The following is a 14,308-nucleotide window of genomic DNA, read 5'->3' as shown; positions in this document are numbered from 1 at the left end:
ACTAGGCATAATTGTTGGAATAATTGCTTTTCAACACAAAGACAACCTGATATTAATATGATGAGGGACAGCAAATCACAAGGTTCTTCACAAATCCCTGTAAATTCACACCTCACAGGCGTAGTGAAAATTAGGAAATACAGAGAGAGAATAGATAAAATGTCAAAATGACAGCATATTTTTAAAGAAGTGGAATTTGGCAGCATTCTAGTTCAAGAAATCTGACTTTTAGAGTGGGTTTCACGTCTCCTGTTTTCTTACACAACTTCTTTACCCCTCCGGCCCTCAAATAACCTCCTTCCCAGAAAAGGTTCCTTGGTAGAGGCAGATGAGCAGGGATTAAAGACCCTTGGTCTCAAGGAGGATCTGATGGGAGATTTTTTTTTTTTTTTTCAGTTAGGATAACTAAAAGGGCACTTAAAAAAGGGGAGCTTAAAACTGAGCAGCTGCCTTAAAAATCCACTTAGAGGGGCCTCCCCTGTTGCACAGTGGTTGAGCACATTGCTGTAAAGCTGTCCGCAGCTTCCACAGCGCGGGTTCGATTCCTGGCCAGCCAGGGAGATTCCCACATGGTGCGGCAGACCAATCCTGTCAAAACTGCTTCCCTCAGCAAAGCCTTTGGTCTGTCTGCCTGTTCTGCTCCCCACTCTGTCTCTGGTGAATCCTCTCACCTCCCCCTGCACCTCGGGCCTGTACCCCAGCTCTTATATAAATAAAAAATAAATCTTAAAAAAAAAAAAAAACAAAAACGAACCCACTTAGAAACAAACATTTCTAGGTTTGTTTATGCCTTGGGTTTCCAGAAGATACTCCCGAGAAGAGACAGGCGTCTTCTCTATGATGACTACAAAGTAATGGTTTTGGAGCAGTTTAGAATAATGCAGTGAGTGTTCTCTCTCTCTCTCTCTCTCTCTCTCTCTCTCACACACACACACACACACACACACACACACACACACACACACACATCACAACCTCAAGGTTATTTTATTTAGGACAGAGAGACAACAAACATATAATCATACAATTCATCACAAAATGATAAATAGTTAATGTAATTAAATTCTAGTTGGAGATGACTTAGTCATTTGCATTTCTTTCAACATGTTTAAACTGTTTAACATCTTGTTAAACACAAAAGACAAAATGGCGAACCCAGCAGGCATAAGGTGTGTGTCCTCAAGAGACATTCTAGAAGGAGGTGACATGTAATACAATAATCAAGTTAAAAGACGATTATAAAGTGCTTTAAAAAGTACTGTGGGGTCTCCCCAGTGGCGCAGCGGTTGAGCGCTGGGTTGCAAAGCTGCCTGCAGCCTCTGGGGTGCCGGTTCGATCCCCGGCTGCTCCCCGGCCACCGGAGGAGGGTCCCACATGGCGCGCAGACCTCTCCTGCCACCTGCTGCTCCCCTCAGCAGTGTACTTCAGTCCTTCTGCCTGCTCTGCTCCCTGCTCTGGTGAATTCTCTCACCCTCCCGCACTTCTGACTGTACCCAGTGCTTGTATAAATAAACAAATAAACAAACAAACAAACAAACAACTCTTTAAAAAAAAAAAAAAAAGTACTGTGAAGTAAATAAACAGGGTGCTGGGGTAAAAATTAAAAGGTGCTAAGGGGGATGGTAGCTATTTAAAATGCCTTCGTCAGGAAAAGCATCTCTAGGAAGATGCTATTTAAACTGAGCTGAAAAAATGAGCAAGACCAAGTCTCAGAGGAAGCTGGGCAAGTAGTAGGAGGGAAGATCGAGGGCAAGGGACTCAGGAGCAGAAACTAGCTGCGTGTGACCCCAGCAACTTCTAGGTCAGAGTGACTAGAACTCAGGAGGAAGGGAGTGTTCATGGAGACACATCTAGAGATGAAAACAGGGACCAGATTAGGCAGACTCCTGCCAGCCAGGTAGGAAGCTTGGGTTGTAGTTTAAGGCCAAATTGAAGTCATCGTGGTCTTCTCCCTCTTCTGTGCCCCCAGTTTCTCAGGTTACAGAATTTTGTATATTTGAATTGCTTAAGTTATCATATTGATGATAATGTGCATTCTCATCCATCAAAATCATGAACCAAGTACACTGACATAAACAGGACCCCACTGAAAGTAAATCCTCTCTATAAAAGTATTTTATGAAGATGTGGTAAAATACTGCAATAAGGAAAGTCATTGATCCCCCTTTAACATAAATAGAGTTATATACATTATTTTTGCTCCTGCAGAATTTTGCACCATGTACCATCAAAAAAAAAAAAAAAAAAAAGCGATGGCCAAATGTAGCGAGATAACTAGGGGAGTTTTGAGTTAAAACTTTATCTTCTGTGTAAAACAGCAGTACAACAACCAATGCACAGACTCAATTTCCTCTGTGCTATAAATGCCCCCAAATTCAAAGTCATATATGATTAAGAGATCAGAAGGAAGAAATTAGGAAAATTGGCCCCCTTAAATAAGAACTTAAATGAGAAACAGCATTTGTGGTGACTCAAATTGTTAACCCTTATGCCTGAATGCACCTGTGGTATTGGTGGCACACCCATAAAAGAAAAAAGTTTTACTTTCACACAGATCAATGTTTCACAGAACAATTGTCTTAGAACTGTGGCTTTGTATGGCCATCACCTACATTATTGTATTTATCCTAAGAGGCCAAGAAAATACTGTAACTGATGTTTTCAGGAGACACAGTAAATGGTATGAGGTACCCCACAAAGTGAAGTCATTGTGCAATTTTTTTTTTGTGCAAATTTACAGCATTCTACCATTTGAACTCCATGCAACAAGGGCTAACACTGAAATATACTTTAGTTAAAAGGTTAAAGAGGTACTAATTGAACTCCCTTACTGTTTTTCTCCTGAAAATGTGCTTCTATTCCCTACTGTCAAGTCTGTTTTATATTTAGTGAGTTGAAGTTGTTTTTTTTTTTTGCCTTGAAGTCTCTATGTAGATATTTACTGACAAATGTCTATTATCAATTAACACCTATTCTGTGTCACCCATACCTCTCCTTTTTTTCTCTTTACTTCTACTTTACAGATACTGTAAGTTGTGTTAGATTTTGTTACTAGTTTCTAATTTAAAAGTTAGATTCTGTTATTGTGGAAGACCTAGGAAAGTTAGTCTGATTTCCTTTAATATTTGATACAAATGTGATGGAATGTAAGGAAAAAAAATAGTGGAGCAAATTCCAACATGTCATTTTTAATATCTCATGTAAGCAGCGCTGTAGCCATCTTTCTGGGCTTTGTAGAAGGCTGTAATGCTATCCCTTTATTAATACCAACCTTCATTGTAAGGTTTTCTAGCCATCATCACACACTTCAGGTCAATTTTAATCCCTAATGAACTTTGCTCCTTTTAAGGAGCAAAGTCCTACTTCAAAACCACAAGGAAATCTTTCATGTAATTCGGGTCTGAAGATCAGATTTTCAAACTAACTCAAGTGCTGATAAGACTGTTTTACACCAGGACAGAATTTCAATTGTATCTAACTTGACCACTACACCCACTATGCTAACAAACCCATGAACATTTCCGTCTTAAATGAAACACACCTGACACATAACTCCTTGTGTTTCTGGCACATAGAGAAACATCCCCATGCCTTATTTGACTCTTCCCATTCCCCCAATTTTAGAGATAACTTAAACTATGTAATTCATTCAATGATTGATGAGCACAAAATGCTTTAAAAAAAAAACAAACACCTTATTTTAGATGAGAAACCTAAGGTTTCTGTGAAAAGCACTTTTAATCATCTAAAATACCAACAAATGGGGCCTCCCTGGTGGTGCATGGGGTTAAGATGCAACCTATGAAGCTATCCGCAACCACTACAGCACAAGTTCGATTCCCGGCCTGCCAGGGAGCAACCCACACGGCACAGCAGACCTCTCCTGACTTGCCCGCTGCTCCCCTCAGAAGTGTACTTTGGTCACTCTGCCTGTTCTGTTCCCCACTCTGTCTTTGGTGAATCCTCTCACCCCCCACACCTCTAGCCTGTACCCCAGCTCTTGTATGCATAAATAAATAAATATTTTTTTAAAAATAAAAATAAAATATCAACAAACGTCATGTGTGCATTAACACATTTATGACCACAAACCAAGGAGAATCTATTGATATGTCTTCTTGGTAAATTTTTTGTTCTAAAGTTTAAATATTTGTATTCTCTTTTTTAGTCTTCACACTAGGCAAAATGATTAAATATTTTGATCATTAAGTCTTAGAAATCAGAAAAGTTCTATATAAATTCTGCATGAAGCCTAGAAGTAAAATGAATGGTGAAGAAGTAAAAGAAAATGAGAATGATTACAAATGTCTAATGAATTCAGTCCAGTGAAGGTAAAGTGTATATCTGTCCAATGTTAGAAAGGACACAGAGACAGAAAAACTGTATTGTGTAAAGGAATTTATTCCAACAGATTTACTGAGAGTCTAACTTAGAACCTACTCAATTAACTGGTCACAGTGAATAACAAATCCTTCTATTCCATAACTAAGCATTTTGGCAAAATGAGCTACTTAAGATATTTTTCTAACTTAAATATCTATTTAAACTCTTACAGAAATTAAATGGCCAATACCCGGATACTCCTTGTTTATGACATTAGATAAATTTTAAAGTTTAACCTTTACAACATATGATATGCTTTATTAGTATATACTTTTATTTTCACACTCACTTCCTACTTACTACTGGAATATCTAATCTAAAATCAAAAGGTCATCTGCAATTTACAATTTCCAGTAATGTGTTCTTACTACAAGTAAAAAGCAAGTGGAAGTGACAAAGGAGCGCAATCATTTTTTCCCAAGTCTTCTATAACTTATGTGTTGCCTATACAGGCTTACATTTACAGCTGTTTCAAAGGACAATAAAAAAACCAAAAAAACAAAAAAACAGATTCTATACACACATATGATGTAGTTACAGCCTAATTTTATAACCCAGGACACCTAAGTGTGATTACTATTACAATTTGTTTTTCAGAGTGATTCTCAAAACTTCTTGTACAATGGAAATATGAGGAAATTTTTTTATAATACAGGTTCCTGAACCTTTCAAGAGTATACATTATTACCTTGAGGATATGTCCTAGGAATCTGCATTTTAGTCATCTCCCCCTATTAGTTCTTTTGCAGTTGATCCAAGAGCAACTATGCCTTCATCTCATTGTATTTAGTGTTAGGGACACAAGCTGAAGATATGTAAGTTTACATTCATTATTCTAGAAGAATAGCAAACTAACAGAGCTCCTTGTTTCGAACAATACTTCTTCATTACTTTCAGACATTCTCTTCACCTAGTTACACAAACTGGTAAACTCATAATCAAAGAACTGATAAACTATGTCATTATCATTATTAATATTACTAGACTGTAAATGTTTACTAAGTACTTACTACATGTCAGCTATTGTTATAAGTGCTTTTCATGCATTAAAGTACATGGCAAGTAATGAGTAAACTACTAATAGAGAATTTTAAGTAATTTGCCCAATATCCACAGCTAGTAAGTGGCAGAATGGGGATTCAAAACCAGATAGGCCTGTTTCAGAATTCTCATTAACCTGAGCTTCAGCAAGAGCATATAAACATTCTGATAGAAATATGCAAAGGGCTTTCCTTAAATCTGGCAAAAGTCTAATTACAGTAAGTTCCCTACAGTGCTTCTCAGCCTTTGCCTTTAAAATGCCCTTAAAGACAGGGGGACTTGATCTTCTACCCCAGGAAAGCGGGAACATAAAGCTGTAGTCCTGACAATACTCCTCAGTGACATATGTTCAGGTCACTAACAAACACCTGTGTATTTAATATGAAAATGGCTGTTTCTTCCTATCTTCTGGGGATTAGCGTGGTCCCTGTGACACCACTGCTCCTACCTCATCTATCCTGACTCACTACAGGGGAGACAAGGGCTTGCAGATGCAAATCATGGCAGCAAGGGTCTCCATGCCTCAAATTCAACAAATAAACACACACACACATGAATGAAAAAAAAGTTTGAACACGCCACATGAAACCTAACTCTCCTCAAAAAGAAAAACCTGGTGAAAAATACATTTGTAGAGGTTTGAATCTATAACCACTAAAACAAATACAATGATGTAAACCCGACTGTAATTCAAGAAACATAATTGGAAGGAACAGATAAAATTGATCTTAGAGATTTTAAAAATGAAAGAAAAGCCTTGGAAGAAGGCAGCACAGGTAATGAAGCTAGCTCCCCCAACATGTGTTCACTATCCACAAATGAGGATTTATACCCGTTTGTTCTCTTCTTGTAGCTGTTTCTTGACACGATGGCACAAGGCTCTAGCACTTTTGTACACTTAGTTCTAGTTCCAAAGAGATGATGATCACCAGCCACAGGCAAGCTGGTGGAAATGCATCTGGAAGTGTGCAGCTGTAGCTTTCTCTCAGCCTCTGAGAGAGGCTGCCATTTCTATGGCAGCAACTGGCCATCTCCAATTTTATCCCTTTTCCCCTTGTAGCCAGAGTGTTCTCCCAATGACACTAGAAGGTGGAAAGTCAAAAGGTTACTTACAAAGACTGCAAAGCACTCAGTCCTCGAATGGCTTCACTGGGTACTGTTTTCAACTGATTGTTTTGGAGGGTTCTGGAAGGAAATTTTTGGTTAGTGGATAACAAGCAATTGTTAAGCATTTTTTTCATAGAAGAATGCAGGGCCCTTTCTTTCTAAAACATATTTGCAGTGGTAGTGAAAGTACAAAGAATTGCAAAAAAAAAAAAAAAAAAAAGGATTTGTTGTAAAGCCAGAAATGAAACTCCAAGCCATTCCCTAACACGGATCTGCTGGGTAATCCTCATTTCCTGGGGTTGCCTCATTCTCAGGAATTAGGGCACCCCAACTAGTTGTTCATCACTCTTGGTACCGCTCATGTTAATTGGAATGTATAGCAAATTAACTGGGAGATTAAAAAAAACCAAGCCCATTTGAATTGCCAATGACGTCTCAAACTGGGATTAAGAGGTGCCCAGAAACACAGACATTAGGGAAAGCCAATTTTGGCATGAGGATAGCAGACGCTGGGCTTTTTAGGAAGTAGCAGCTGTGTTCTCCGGGCCAGGGCAGAAATAGAGCTTAAACCATCTAATAATTATTAAGATCTGGAAAAATTAGGCACAGATCGATACTGAAAAGGAAATCATTCTAACTTTTGCCTCAGCCACTTCTCATCACACTAATAAAAGAGCGGCCTGACCACAGGTTGCAATGAGAATCATGACCACAGGCTGCAATGAGAAAGGGCCCACCCTGACTCACTGAGCCAGAGAGGTCTAGTGCCTTGCAGGTGACCAATCCGCGAGGAAGCGGCAAAAGTGGGGCTGGCCATCAGTTCATCTATTCCCCAATCTGCCACACTCCACACTCGTGCTTACCACCAGGGACTTATTTCCTGATCCATTGCAAGCAAAATAAATCACAAGCATCTCAATTCCCTTTAGTTCTAAAATGATTTTAACATGTGGCACTCTCTGAAACCATTCCTTGTAAGGCCAGCTAATTCAAAGTTCTTATGGCTATGAAATAAGTAGAAACCCTATCATGATTTTGATTCAAGGTATTTGTCACACAAAAGCCTAACATTCAACTCTCTACACTGGAGGTCAGAACACCTAATATTTTGATTTTAACTTTTGTTATCTAGACCCAAGTTTGCCTAAATCAACCTCTAGCCTCCTACACTACCCACTAGTCACTCCTTAAATCTTTTAATCCTGAACTAAAAGAAACTGTGCTTAACCTAGCTCTAAGCATGTTGACTATGCAGAAAGAAAATACACAGCCAGCTGTGAAACTCTAAAATTGCATTACTTACAGAACTTTGAGTTCTTTCAACCCAGACAAGGCCTTTGGGTGGATAAAAGAAAGGTCATTGCCAGCCAATCGTCTAGAAAAAAAATAAAGTAGCAAAAGAAAAAATTAGCAATTCAGACTCTTAAAATTCAGAACTCACAATGACTTAATCTGTGATTAAAGCTCCATGGTAAACATTTCTGAAGTCTATCTGACATTAAACATGGACTTAAACCTTTGCTAAAGTGATCTCAAGATTCTCCCAATGAGATAAATGTCTCCAGAATTTTTTTTTAACTCCCAATACAATAATTTAAACAGGCACATTTTTATTCTGGTGAGGTCAAGCAAGCCAAAACACATTAAACCAAATTAAGTTTGCTATTCATGGTCACTCTCTGCAGCTTGCGGCATTTTTCTAAGTGCCTCATAAATATAGACTACTGGTCAGCCAGCAGGAGTGTTTATACAGATCAGACAAACCAGTCTGTCAAGGAGAAATGCCTGCAAGAGGCAAGACAGCCTGTTATCGCTCTACAACCAGAAGGAAGCATATTCTATGCAAAAGAGAGGCAAAGAGTGAAAATCATGTAAGCATAACTTTGCCAACAAAGGCCTGTGTATTTCTCAGAATGTTTTCCTAAAAAATTTTCAAAGTGACGAATGGTTGAATGGTTAAGGATTTCTCAGGATTCTTCTGTAAAATATCTGAGCACATAATCATACTGAGCCCCACTGCTCCCATACTCCAGAGCGAACACAGAAATAGGAAGAAAAATGAGTCAGAAGAAAACTTCAGGGAAATAAGCAGGAGGACTGCAATCCACATTAATATCTTGTAAACAAGTGAACTGGAGGAAGGTTTTCAAATATTGCCTTAGACAGGATAGCCGTGTGCCCTTGTCCTGGTTTCATCAGGGGGTTTTCTCCCAGGCAACTACATTTCATATATAAAACTTTTTTTTTTTTTGGATGTTTATTTATTTTCTTGTTTCTGCTGACTTTTTTTTTTAATAGATTTCTTTATTTATTTATACAAGCACTGGGTACAGTCAGAAGCACGGGAGGGTGAGAAAATTCACCAGAGCCAGAGCCAGGAACAGAATAGGAAGACTGCCGAAGTACACTGCTGAGGGAGTAGCGGGCGCGGCAGGAGAGGTCTGTGTGCCATGTGGGACCCTCACCGGCAGCTGGGGATTGAACCGGCACTGCAGAGGCTGCAGGCAGCTTCGAAGTCCAGCGCTCAACCTCTGCGCCACCAGGGGAGGCTCATATATAAAACTTTTTAAAAAATTATCTATCTCCCTCTCTCATGTTTTGGTATCTCATAGTCACTAGTTACATTAATTGCTCCTTTAAAGCCTATTCCCATTGTCATTTGTCTTCTCTCTTATAAGCACCTGAGCCTTACCAATGCATCCATTCACTAAAAAATTTCATTCAATAACAAATGAGTACCTACTAAGAACAGGACATATTACATCCTTTTCTTAGACTTCCAGTGCCCCCACTACTCCAACTTAGTTTTCTTATACAACCTGATTTTAGGGAATTGAGGAATGTTCCTTTACCATTCCTAAAATTTGAAGTCATTCAGGCCTGAAACTATACACTTCTTAGATGCACTATTTTCTCCTGAAGTTTTCATCCCAGTTAAAAATGTAAATGGCCGTGGAATAGATAAATCTTGATCCTGAACTAGACTTAACATGGAAATGTGTGCCAAAGATGTAAAGAGTTAACACTAAACAACCAGGATGCTCAGAAACCAGAAGAGTGAGTGTGTGCATTTTTCCCTATATAGCAAGGATAACAAAGCTTTCATAGGCAGCACCACAGATTTAACACAGGGTTCATGCCCCTAATTGAAGTTCTTTCCCCAAGTCCCCCGCAAAAGGCACATTCTCACAAGGAACCCTGGTACCCAAGCTCCACACAGAATGCTTTTTACAGTTTCCCACAATCCAGGCTCACAAGAGCACACTTCCTTGAGTCCACAATACCTAAAATGAGCAAGTTGAGAAGATGGTTTTAAGACCTCTTCATGCTTCCAATTTAAAACTACTTTGATTCTAGAAAAATAGTTTTTTCACACTCCTCTTGATTCTAGACTAGCCAGTTTCACTACTACAGCTTTAAAAGCTTCACCACAAAATCTCATATTAAATACCCAACTCTAGTACTAATTCCCATGAAGACTTCAGCTTTTCATTCAGACCATGTCCTATGTGTGAATTCTTAGAACTCATAAGCCAACTTGGTCACAGAATACCTTCGACTCCCTATAAGATTGATTGCTCGGAGTCTTGTAGGAAGTATACGATCGCGTCCAAGAATAGGGCATGCCTCTCACACTTTGTCACCACCCAGCAACATGTTAACTCATTAGCCAGAAACTGCTTTCTCAGAATTTCCTCCTCGAAAATGCTCACCATTCCTATGTGATACATAACATCCCAGTCTACCTTACTGCTGAGTACAAACCCTCCCAAGGGTCTGTCTATATCCTGGGACCACTAACCAAATTCAACTGATAGTGCTTACAGCCAGCCCTAACACAGTATGTAAAAGATAACATTTTTTTTTTTAAATATCAAATTGCATCACAGGGACCATGAGGGGCACCCAGGGCCTCCAGTGGTCGCTGACCCAGGACTGCTTCCAAGGTGTCTGGAAGACCAGCCTGAATAAGCCCACGTCCACCAACACCAACACCATAAGCAGACCAAGGCTGTTCCAGATTTCCTGCTCTTTTGTCTCTAATATTAATTTTCAGTGTCCCTATATCTTCAAACTTTTCCTGAGGACTACAATCCACTACACTTGGGCTCATGAAAGAGTATTTTTTAAAGTCACAAAGGAAGTGGCAAAACGCGGAGCACCTGGTTACTTGTCAACAGAAAAGAGTATTTACCTACATCAGCCAAAATATTTGTTCCTTTGCCCAAATCTCTGCCCCTTTATAAGTCATGGGAAAACTAAAGTAACCTAACTTCAAAATGCATCCTGTCTTTCGCCACTACTTATCATTAATAGAAATGCTCAGATGAGCTCCTTGCAAGCAGCTTACCTGAAACGCAAGCCCACTATCTGGAGAAATAAACACTACTGGGACAGGGTAGCTGATGATAATGCTGAGCAAGGGGGCACACAACCTCACACTACTTTGATTATTTCATTTCTAACTAGAGTAAACATAGCATGCAGAGACTTCAGGAATGCATCTGCCCACGCCAACCAAGCTGCTGTGTCAATGAATAATAAACACAGCAGCTCAGTTAAGGCTCTGCCACTTCAGCAGTCGCACCCTCCAAAACCTCTTCACATTTTGCTATTTTATGAGGCATTATTTCCTATACTAGGCCCTGGGGATCTTCACATCCAAAAACTCAGATCCAGAAGAGAGCAAAGTGAATAAATAACAGGGCTAAGGACAAAGTTCTAGAATCTTTGGAAGAAGAAAAAAAAAAAACCTACTTTGTAATGAGCCCACAGTAATTGCAGGCACAAGATGGGTGGTGCAGTGACATTCTTTCATTTTAATCACTTCATGACAATAACCTCCTTCTCTAAGTCCCGAGAAGTTAGGTGACTTGGCAGAAGTCACCTAGATGGAAATGGAGGAGCCAGAATTCGAGTTCTTACCCAGCCGGCTCCAGTGCTTATCCACTTTCTCTTACATGGCCTCAGTGCTTCTAGTGTCTCACCAAGAGACTGAAAATGAACCTCCGAGAGGCAGAACAAAGGATCTGGCAAGTTCAGAGCCTTGTTTGAATAGCCACAGCTCTCAGTAGAGAGCTCGCAAGCAGGGACCATGGCATTAGGAGCTCAGAACTGCCATTATGGAATCATTTCCAACAAAGTGATGGTGCCATCCTTCCCATATCCAAAGATGGCCAGTGGGAAGGTGGGACCCCTGAAGGGCAGAAGGGAAGGATCCTTAAAGTCACTGGGACTCTGTTTAGGATATATAGAACAGTCTCTCTTGTGAAAAAGAGTTGGCTGATGAGGGGGAAGAATTTTCCCATAGTCCTCTACAAGCAAAGAACAGCAACGTTCCATCCTGTGCCTGAGGTGGTCTGTGCTAAACCCAACCACTCTCTTAGTGTCTTACTTCATGAAGAACTACTGGCTGACCCCTGAAAATCTTTATTTGCTAAATGAGGATATATATATATATATATATAGATACACACACATATATATACATACATACATATATATATATAAATTTTTTTTAAAGATTTTATTTATTTATACAAGCACTAGGTACAGTCAGAAGTGCGGGAGGGTGAGAGAATTCACCAGTGACAGGAGAGAGAGCAGAACAGGCAGACAGACAAAGTACACTGCTGAGGGGAGCAGCGGGCAGCAGGAGAAGTCTGTGCGCCATGTGGGACCCTCGCCCGGCAGCCAGGGATCGAACTGGCACTGCAGAGGGTACGGGCAGCTTCACAACCCAGTGCTCAACCACTGTGCCACCGGGGAGGCCCTATATATTATCAATTTTTAAAAAATTGTCTTCCAATGGCTATGAAGTTCCCAAGGGTAAAAATCATTAGGGTGCGAACTAAAGCGTGAAGGTGGTATACAGTATACAGTTCTGTTTGCTAAGGATAGAGTATGCCAGGCATCACTTCTCTCCCATCTGAACTCTGTAGTTCCTCAGTTTCCCCTGGCTGTGGTTGCAATAAAGTTTCAATCCATCTACTCTCCTCTCTGACTCTTCCTGCTGTCATCTAAGGGACATTTTCTTTCCTCCTGGATAACTACTATGAACTTCCACAAGACTCCAGGCTCAAACTCCTTATTTTTAATACTGTGTGACCTAAATCTAAAACAACAACAAAAAAAACCTCTCAGTATATTCCTAAAGGCTTATTTCTCTAAATTCGTCATCAGCCCTTCAGTATGAGCTATCCCCCCGTCTCACCTACCCCGTTTCTTATATCTACAATTTACCACACCAGGTTTTCCCACCTCTGACTCCTTGCTGCCGTCACTTCCTTTTTCTGAAAACCCCCCACTCCAGCCTCTGCCATTTGAAACTTTTTATTATCATCACTGTCCAAGTTGGACATTATCAACAACCTAAAAGTGTCACGTCACCTTTCTTTGATTCCACAAGTACCTGAGAAGAAGTTCTCTCAGGGCCATCTTATTCTGCCTCTAGTTACTATGAACTAGTTGCAATTCCTTCCATTGTTTTAAATATCCCCTGTGGGCAAGAGACAGGTCATACACATTGGTATTCTCTTACATGTGACCTGACATGTACAGTTGCTTGGTATTTGCTATGTTGCCTCAACCGAGTCCCAATATAAGACCCTGGACTCCAAAAGTAATTCTGCATCTTAAAGAATGAGGAGGGCTTACTGATGACCTTTCTTCTTCATGTTTTCACCTTTTATTTCATCTCTATTCCTCTACTCTCCTTTATTCTCCTGACAGGAAAGAACTCCTTGGCTAGATTTTCAAGTGCTCTGGCAACAATTTCCCCTCTTAACATATTCAGGTAGTTTATTTTCTTAAGGAGGGCGGGGGGCGGGGGGGGGGAACACGACTTTAAACATGGGACACCAGGTCATTGGTGAACAATATTATCTCAACACACTCCGTGTTGTGCACATGATCACACAGAGTTAAAACAAGTCTAGCAGGACTCCAAAGTCAGACACAGTCCACCTCAAGGCAACTCCTATTTATTCTGCTTGTTACAACAGTCTGAGAAGCAGAGAGAGCAAAAATAGAGGGGGAGAGACAGAGAAAGGGTGGAGGCAAGGGAAGCAGCAACCCATTCGACTTCCGCTCTCCCACTGGATTTGGAATCCTTCCAGGAAACAGGGTACAAGAGGTTCAATGTGTAATGTCTTTATAAATCTATTTTGTGTACATTTATTATTCATAAGGACCATGAATTCACATTAGGGGCTCCTTCCAAGGGAGGCTAGAGTTTTCAATTATATCCTCTATCCTTAATGCATATGCTACATGATAGTTTTGATCTGTCATCTCTCCCAAGAGGGGGAAAACCCGGAACAGGGCTGGTTATATGGACACTGGTTAACGGTATGTATGAATGAGGAGGTCGCATTTCAGGAGGAAATCTATGCTAACGGATTCAAGTCTGAAATAAGCTGAATGACACTGGGATTTCTTCACTTGGGAAGCAATTTAAAGAAACAAGAGAGGTAAGTGGAAACAGAGAAGAAACCAGTTGTTGATGTATCACTGAGAAGGACCTGAATTTAGTTTTCTTCTAGGCTACTACAGATATTTTATTGTTGCCATCTGGCAGGAATTCTAGTCAAGACTTAGTGGAATAAGGAGACAATATAGGCACTCACTAGATATAGTATGGAGCTGGGGGAGGGAGAATGAAGGCTCAGAGGCTTCCAGCAGCTGTTGCGAGGGGGAGTGGTGGGGTGGAGTTGGCAGAGGGAAGCAATGGAACCACAGGCTTCACTAAGCCCCAGCATGCTTTGCATAGGAACAA

The 14,308-nt window shown here is 40.3% G+C and overlaps 1 protein-coding gene across 1 annotated transcript in view; it reads right to left on the bottom strand.

Annotated features, from left to right (window-relative positions):
- The window catches only part of LGR4 (leucine rich repeat containing G protein-coupled receptor 4), a 98,695-nt gene that overhangs the window by 19,136 nt on the left and 65,251 nt on the right, over window positions 1–14,308 (bottom strand). Inside the window, exons 3-4 of the mRNA XM_037522549.2 lie at window positions 7,835–7,906; window positions 6,538–6,609 (exon numbers count right to left, since the gene is read on the bottom strand). Coding sequence (XP_037378446.1) covers window positions 6,538–6,609; window positions 7,835–7,906 — 144 coding nt within the window. The remainder of the gene's footprint in view (window positions 1–6,537; window positions 6,610–7,834; window positions 7,907–14,308) is intronic.

The sequence above is a fragment of the Talpa occidentalis genome, unplaced genomic scaffold (genome assembly GCF_014898055.3).
Source record: "Talpa occidentalis isolate TD23 unplaced genomic scaffold, MPIMG_talOcc4v2.1 talOcc4.3, whole genome shotgun sequence".
Taxonomy (NCBI): domain Eukaryota; kingdom Metazoa; phylum Chordata; class Mammalia; order Eulipotyphla; family Talpidae; genus Talpa; species Talpa occidentalis.
The sequence above is the reverse complement of the archived record's forward strand: the minus strand, read 5'-3'. Positions and strand labels throughout refer to the sequence as shown.